Source organism: Gekko japonicus, unplaced genomic scaffold (assembly GCF_001447785.1).
Source record: "Gekko japonicus isolate JY-2015 unplaced genomic scaffold, Gekko_japonicus_V1.1 scaffold3215, whole genome shotgun sequence".
In the NCBI taxonomy this organism is placed as follows: domain Eukaryota; kingdom Metazoa; phylum Chordata; class Lepidosauria; order Squamata; family Gekkonidae; genus Gekko; species Gekko japonicus.
The window spans coordinates 57,863-66,422 of NW_015164760.1; the positions used below are offsets into that span (position 1 = coordinate 57,863).

Genomic DNA, 8,560 nt, shown 5'->3' on the forward strand with positions numbered 1-8,560 from the left:
CAAAGCCGAAGAGCCAGCGCTGTCCGAAGACGTTTCCGTGGTCATGTGGCCGGCATGACTAAACACCAAGGCGCACGGAACACTGTTACCTTCCCACTGAAGTGGTACCTATTTATCTACTTGCAATTTCTTGCTTTCGAACTGCTAGGTTGGCAGGAGCTGGAACTAGAGACGGGAGCTCACTCCGTCATGCAGCACACTCTGGTCTCGAACTGCTGAACTACTGACCTTCCACAGCCTGCAGTTCAGCGTCTTAACCACTTGAGCCACCGCAGCTCCTATACATAACACTATATACATCTATACATAACACTCAAATATTTCTAATTTCTTTATCTTCACTAATACTTACTCATCTTCAATATGCACGTTACATCGGGCGTTCTACAAATCAACTGAAAGGCGCCTCGTTTCATTATTCCAGAGAGTGGCTAATATACATCCAAAGTTCATTTGGAATTCTGACAATAAGGTGGTGGAAGCAACTACAAAATGTCAGGAACTTAGATAATGCATAACTCTTACAGCCCAACTCTTCAACATTTCAGGCAGATCTATTTAACAGGATGCCTTTTTAAATGGACATATTGTTTTAAAGCGAAGATCCTTGGGTCCTGGTGGCAGCTGCTGCCAAAGGAGTATCTTCTTTTGTACATCAGCACAGCCAATCAAATTGCCAATGGCCAGTCAAAGATCTGCTGTTGGCAAAACTCCATGTGGCCCCACCCATTTTCGAAAACACTTGGCAGGCACAAGGAAAGGTGCCAGTGGGTATCACCCTGCCCATAGTGCCACATTGGAGACCCCGGGTTCTACTTCCAGTTCTACAGGTTAGAAGAAGTGATTGGATTTATACCTCACCCTTCAATAAACGAAGACGTCTCAGAGTGGCTTACAATCTCCTTTCCCTTCCCCTCCCCACAATCGACACCACCAACACTCCCTCTAAGCTGTGGAGTCTTGTGAGCAAAAATTCTACTTTGTGAGCGACTGGCATTAAAGCTGTGAGCGAGCGGTTTGGCTACTGCATCAATTAGCCTTGGTCCGGACTCTGGAGCCATCCTTCCTGAGCTAGGACAAAAATGTGTGAGCCGCAGGCTAAAAAACTGTGAGCTAGCTCACACTAACTCAGCTTAGAGGGAACAGTGCGAGGGAGGTGGGGCTGAGAGAACTGCTCATGAGAGAACAGCTCTGAGAGAACACTGTTACCTTCCCACTGAAGTGGTACCTATTTATCTACTTGCAATTTCTGGCTTTCGAACTGCTAGGTTGGCAGGAGCTGGAACTAGAGACAGGAGCTCACTCCATCATGCGGCACTCGGGTCTCGAACTGCTGAACTACTGACCTTCCACAGCCTGCAGTTCAGCGTCTTAACCACTTGAGCCACCGCAGCTCCACAGTCTTTCTTAGCCTCACACTAGTTCTTAGAGAAGCAAAGGAAGTATCATCTCTGGCCATCTTTGGTGGTGGTGGTGGAGGAAAGCGCCATCAAGCCACCGCTGACTTGTAGGTTTTTCAAGGCAACAGACTTCCAAAGTGTTTCCCGTTGCCTGCCCCCGCATCACAACTTTGGTATTCCTTGGAGGTCTCCCATCCAAACACTAAGCAGGGCCGACACTGCATAGCTTCAGAGATCTGGCTACCCTGGGCTATCCGGGTCGGGGCCTGGCAATTGTTAAAGGGGGGGGGGGGGGAAAAAAAGGCCGAATTTAATTTCTTAAATGGGGCCTGGGTTGCGCCAGTTGTTTGAAATTATTGTTGTGGGGTTTAATGTTTATCAGGGCGCTTTTTGTAGAAAAAGCCCAGCAGGAACTCATTAGCATAATAGGCCACACCCAACAGCAGGAACTCATATTGGGCCACACCCCTGACAGCACCGCTCATTAGCACATTAGGCCGCACCCACGTTACCAGAAGTGTGGTCATCCAGCCACACCCACCTTTTGCTTGTTATTCTGTTTGCCTTCTGTTGTCGTCAAAACCCAGGGCCTTTTTTTGTAGCAGGAACTCCTTTGCATGTTAGGCCACACACCCCTAATGTAGCCAATCCTAATGAGTTTCTGCTGTTGGGTGTGGCCCGTTATGCTAATGAGTTCCTGCTGGGCGTGGCCAACTCGGGAGCCAGCCGGAACTCCGTTCCTGCCCAAAGATAGCCCTGATGCTTATGGTATAACCTATATATCTGGAAATCACTTTGAGCGTGTGATGGAAAAGTGATATATGTATCTTTTAAAGCCGCAGAGCTCCCGCACAGGCTGTGCTGCCCCTCAGTCGACAAGCCAACAGAAAAGCCCCTGCCGGAGCAACTTTGTTGTCCCTTTTGCTCTTTCCCAATGGCCCCATTTAAGATGCTATATCCACCCCCCCCCCACACACACACACAGTGTAAAAAATGGCTGCCACACAGGGCAGCAGGTGTGCAAAATGAAGGTCAAAGCAAGGATGAGGACCAAAAATATTTATATGAATGTTTATTTGGGGGCCGGGGGAAGGATCCCTCCTTTTGGCTGGAGCCTGTTGCGTCGCTTTTCCTCGGCCTGTTGCTCTTGTTCCCTCACCTTGGCCGCCCACTTCTCCATCCTGTGGTCAACCTCTGAAGAGATCATGGCTAAACGACGCTGAAGGGGGAAGACGAGAAGGGTTAGCTGTGTCTGAGAAGCAGAAGCAGACAGAGGAATCCCACATCCCGGTTATTATTTTGCAGGCATGTCAGCATCACACACGGAAATGGTTTCAAGCGTCCCCTTCCCACCCAAGTGTCTGTGGGAAGCTGCTTTGGCCCAAACCAAGACAACGCCTGCACTGACAGCGCACAACCTTTTGGGTTCTCTAGAAATCTTCCTCAGGCTGGATGTTGAAGAACAATGATGTTACAGGCCCTAATCTTCAGGCTTCTTCTCTGCGTCTCATTTACAAGGCCTGCAGGATCTGAATAGCTAAAGTGATACTGGATGGAGCTGGTCTCAGGTTGTGCCTTTGGCCTTCTGGGAAGGATGAGGAGGAAAAATAGAAGCCTCCAGTTGAAAATATAAAGACTGGTCATTGGTCAAGTGCCTCCCAGACACGAGTTCTCTCAAAGGCCTACGAGCCAAGAAAAAATGTGGAAGTCATAAAACTCAAAACTGGAGATTTCAGATGGGAGCATCAGGTAAAGGTCAAACCCGGGTCACGTTATTTAACGGGAGAACAAGAAATCAAATAAACTTTGGTTTTTAGAGACACATTTCACTGGCTTGTATAGTTTATAAACTACTACTTCTTAGAAGGCCGAAGGAGCCAGCTGATATCAGTGCTGCGAAACATCACTTTAGCTATTCAGGTATGCCTGACAAGATGCAGAGGAGAGGACTAAGGATCGGGGCCTTGCACACCATTTGTCTTTTTCAAAACATCCAGCCTGATGAAGAATTCTGGAACGCTCAAAATCTTGTACCCTATTTTGTGTTCTTTTTCGGTTGGTCTTAATAAAAAGTATTTGCATGGCTTGTGCTTTTGGATTTAGCCCAGCAAAAGTAACTGGGAGATGTGTAAAGGAACTGAGCGGTCTTCAACAAATCCTTAGAATTTGCAAAACCGCAGTTCCCAAGGTTCCTTGAGGGAGAAGATGACTTTAAAAACAGGGTTGTATCTACAGCTGTTATATAAATACATCAGAAATCAAGCATCCCTGGAAGCCTGGCACCTTATGCCAGATGAGGCAGGGAAGCGGGCTGCCCAGGGAACATGTTCAGTGGAACTTAATTCACAGGCTCCAGGGTTAATCCTGCTACTAGAAACTAGTTCCCCAGAGCTAACCCCCCACACCCCACTCAAACTTTTGTACTTTACAACTGACACTTCACTTACTACAAACTCTGTGTTCTTTTCCTTCCGACGAAGGTAACCTTTCATTGGTGGGGCAGGGCAGCCATCTAGGAAGAAGAGGGAAAGAGGTTTAGAAGACACCTGAACTGCTATTTTGCACTTTCCCCTGCACGTGATCCTGTGGACTTGCCACTAAAGATCACTTAACATCAGTGATGTGGGTTTTCTGGAACATTTTGGACTGGAAGGTTTCCTGAGGTCCAAAAGTAAACATGGGTCTCATTTAGCGTGTTTGTTTAAATTGTATTGCACAAGAAAAACCCATGTTCACCTCACATGCCCATGTTCATCTCACATGCTCCATAAATACTGCAACAACTCTCCAGCACCCCAAAACAGTTCAACTGAAATATCTGATTAGCAAAAACAAAAACAGGCTATATGTCGATTAAGTGTTACATGTGCGTGACAAATATAATACAGATTTTAACAGTTTTAATTGTCGTTTCCATGTCTTTGTATGTTTTTTTAGCTCTGGTTTTAAATTGCTTTAATGATCTGTGATTTTGGGGAGATGGGTTAATCTTTCAATTTCAATTTATTGATTGCTCAATCCTTGCAGAGCTGCCGGCTCTGAGCGATTTACAGTTACTCATGTGTTTCACGGGACTAACAATGATGGGAGTAAGGGAGGACAACATATATCATTTTTAATCGCACACACTTTGCAGTCGACAGGGAGTTTGGTCAGCTGTAAGCATCAGACGTGTTCCGGCAGCATTCTTTAGTCGGCGTCGCTTGATGTCGTCAGCATTTTTCTCAGTCGCAGCGCACCACTGCCACCGTCTGGCCGGAATGGCCCATTGCAGGCTTTTTCTTTGATGTTGCGTAGATCTCTCTCGGCTTTTGATCTTATGCGCGGACCTTCCGTTTGTCAGCTAACACTTCCCACCGGGGGGGTTAAGTGTGCCCACCCTCTCTAAGGAGTGGTACCCATTTTATCTACTCGCCAAAGCTTTCGAGCTGCTGGGTAGACGGCGAGCTGGGGACACGGCTGGTAGCTCACACCAGTGCGGGGCTCGAACTGACAGCAGTCCTGTTCAGCTCAGATGTTTAACCAGAGGATAAATCCCCTGTGCCACCACTCCCCTTTGAATGGTTTTAAAACTTGTGAGCCACTTTGGTGGCCCTTGTGAAGGCAGAAAGGTGGGATATAAAGTTTGTAAAATACATAAAACATACAGCGTTCCCCAACATGGCACTCGTGGTGCTCACCTGCTTCTTTCCTGAAACACCCCTTTCACCAAAGCAAACAGCTAACCCTGGCTTTATTCCAGATTAATCAATTTTTTGGGGGGGGAAAAGAGAGATAATGATTTTGTGTATTGGTGCATCAAAGGAACAGAAGGATATGGGCAACTCTTCAACACACACTCTCACACACTTCTTACCAGCAAATGACCAGTCGGGCAGGTCTGTCATGGGCCCGTACTGCGACCCATTCTCAGGCATTGCGTGCCTGGAAAGGAACAAGGAGGGTTAAACGCTTAATAAAGCTGCAAAAATTATGCAAGAGTCAAGAGAAAAACTTACTTACGGAGAACCTTTGTCCTCCAACAATTCCACCTGTGTTTTCACGTACATTTCCAATGTCACGGCTCCGTCCTACCACCAGAACCTGCCTTCACCTTCATAGGCAAAGGTTTCCCTTGCTCGAAAGCCAGTTGAATTTAACTCTAGGGATACAGTGCTCATCTCCGTTTCCAAGCCGAAGGGCCAGCGCTGTCCAAAGATGTTTCCGTGGTCATGTGGCCGGCATGACTAGACGCCGAGGCGCACGGAGCGCTGTTACCTCCCCACTGAAGTGGTACCTATTTATCTACTTGCAATTTCTTGCTTTCAAACAGCTAGGTTGGCAGGAGCTGGGGCCAGAGACGGGATGCGGCACCCGGGTCTCGAACTGCTGAACTACCGACCTTCCGGTCTGCAGTTCAGCGTCTTAACCACTTGAGCCACCGCAGGCCCATGTTCATACCTTACCAGAAACCACCAGTCACCTTCATACCTTACCAGAAACCACCAGATAAACCCCTACAATGCTCGCTGCTCCTAAATCCACTTACGGCCTCCCCATCGAATGATAAATAAATTTCCAGGATCCCCATCAGTTCTAATTTTGTATCTGCTCTTTCTGGCACTCACTTCAATCTCCACGGCCCACCAGCCTGGTCTGCAGAGCTGCAGTGGAAGCTCTGCGACGCCAAAGCAATTTTTGTCAGCTGGGATCCTACGGAGCAAAAGCAGGACAAGAAAACGGAAGAGTAAGTAGCGCCTGCACCCTAAAACACAAATAATTCCCGTCAAATTAAGAGCCATTGTGGCATACTGGTGAGAATACTGGACTAGCACTGGAGAGACCTGGGTTCAAATTTTGACCCTACCTTGAAAGTAACTAGTTGATCTTGCCAAGTTACTCTCTCTTTCAGCCTACCGTAACGCTAAGGGTTGTTGTAAAGGCAAGAGGGGTGTGGGAGAACCATATTTCCCAAAAAACTTCCATATAGCATTTGAGGCATCATGGTAGTAACCACCACAATGACCTTATAAGGTAAGTCTGAATGGTCCATGGTGAGATTTGGTGGCTTACCTGCCACCATCGTGCGTTTTCATAACAGAAGTAACTAGTTGATCTTGCCCAGTTACTCTCTCAGCCTACCCTTAAGGGTTGTTGTAAAGGCAAGAGTGGTGTGGAAGAACCATATTTGCCAAAAAAACTTCCATATAGCATTTGAGGCATCATGGTAGTAACCACAATGACCTTATAGGGTAAGTCTGAATGGTCCATGGTGAGATTTGGTGGCTTACCTGCCACCATCTTGCGTTTTCATAACAGGGGTAAAATTGACTCAAGGACCTCACAGCTGAGTTTGATGACACAATGCTACTCATTTGTGTACGTTGGATTTATACCCTGCCCTTCACTACCCAAAGGAGTCTCAGAGCGGCTTACAAACTCCTTCCCCTCCCCACAACAGACACCCTGTGAGGTAGGTGGGGCTGAGAGAGCTCTTGACAGAGACTGCTCTTTTTCAAGAACAGCTGTGCCAGAACTATGGCTTGCCCAAGGTCATCCAGCAGGTGCAAATGGAGGAGCGGGGAATCAAACCCGGTTCTCCCAGATTAGAGTCTGCACACTTAACCACTACACCAAACGTTTTACAACAGGTGTCCTCATTAAGATCCGAGGTGAACCACGGTCAAAGCGATTTAAAGTAGCAGAAGGCAGCATGGTGCAGACTAGGCTCTTGGAGATCTGGGTTCGAATCACCTTGGCCTAGTCACTGTCTCCTAAACAGAGAAGGCAAGCACTACGCATCCCCTTCAGCTCGTTGAAAAAAAGCTAATATTAGGCACATAAATAATTTAAGCTCAGTGACGGATTATATTTGCTGACAACTGATAAAGCACATGTTTCACTTTAGGGTCAGAGCGCCAGAGCACTATTTCAGTTGCGTTCTTCAGAGCTTTACTGCACACTGCTAGGCGGACCGTATAAGCCCGTTTCCAAGGCAGGAAAAAGATACAGCATCGACAGGTTAAGGTACTACAAATCCATCACCGGTGCAACGCCTGAACCATTTTAAGCTGCTTGCCCAAAACCAAAGTGCGCCGCATTCCTCCACCAAACAATTATACCCCTCATTTCAGAGCTCCATACCCAACTTCTTCGTCGCGCAACTTGCCATTCCGACGATTTTAAAAAGGCGCTTTTGTCTTCACAGCGGTCAGAAATTAACGCCCGGAGCCGCCATTTTTACACAGAAACCCAACGGGCGCCGCCATTTTGGAATGCCTTGGTTAGCCTATTGCACGGGAAGGCCGCCACGCCCCCTCCAAGGTTAAGACCTCCTCCAACGCAGGGCGCCGCCATCTTGTACGGACAGCTTCCGAACTCCAGAAAGGACCATAGGAACGGGGGGAAAGCAGCTCGGCTCCGGTTCGCGTTCCTAGGAACCCGAGACCTCTTTATTTCCTGAGCCGAGAGTCATATTCGTGTTCCCATCTTTGTGAAAACAGCCATGAGGCGCCAGAAGTTATGGCGGGCGCCATTTTGTAAGCGCGAGAAAGTTGTTCATGGGAAGCCGGAAGTTGGTTTCTCTCGCCATATTGGGTCAGGGAACTCCTTTGGGCTCTGCCTTTTCAGAACGAGGATTTGTACAGCAGGGTGATCCGTGTCCTCAGAAGGATGCTGCCTTCTCTGATGAACCCAGATCTCCACGCCCGTGGAGCTAGGAAAGCTAAAGTGGGAAGTTTCTTGTTCATCTCTACGGACGGGGCGGAAACGCTATCTCCTCCATCTTTGAAATGGGCACCGCGTGGCCGGCGCCCTCTTGGGCGATGGTTGCTAAGGAAGCGGTTGCTCTTGGTAACGAGAGAAACAATCGGCGAGTCACGAGACGGAGGCGCTCGGACTCCAGGATTCCTGGAGACCGGGAATTGGGGCGAGGCTTCATCAGGATTCCTTTCCCCGCCTCCGCACCTTCGAGGGCTTCTGTTTTTTTATTCTCAGATACGATTTAGGGACACACATTATGTTAATTCATGCAAATACGAAGCCACCAAGTACATCTGCCATAACTGGAAAGCAGGAGCTATTCCAAGAACAAAGGATTCGGACACTGTAATAAAAGTGATTATATTTAAGGGGATCTACTAAAAGGAAGGACAGGATTGCCCATTGGAAACAATGGGAGA

The 8,560-nt window shown here is 47.8% G+C and overlaps 1 protein-coding gene across 1 annotated transcript in view; it reads right to left on the minus strand.

Moving 5' to 3' along the window:
- Window positions 1-2,445: 2,445 nt before the first annotated feature.
- Window positions 2,446-8,560, minus strand: part of MRPL52 (mitochondrial ribosomal protein L52) — a 7,099-nt gene continuing 984 nt past the window's right edge. The window contains exons 2-7 of the mRNA XM_015409687.1: window positions 8,135-8,288; window positions 7,524-7,579; window positions 6,008-6,092; window positions 5,257-5,324; window positions 3,848-3,912; window positions 2,446-2,619 (exon numbers count right to left, since the gene is read on the minus strand). Of these exons, the coding sequence (XP_015265173.1) occupies window positions 2,473-2,619; window positions 3,848-3,912; window positions 5,257-5,324; window positions 6,008-6,092; window positions 7,524-7,579; window positions 8,135-8,288 (575 nt within the window). The 3' untranslated portion in view covers window positions 2,446-2,472. The remainder of the gene's footprint in view (window positions 2,620-3,847; window positions 3,913-5,256; window positions 5,325-6,007; window positions 6,093-7,523; window positions 7,580-8,134; window positions 8,289-8,560) is intronic.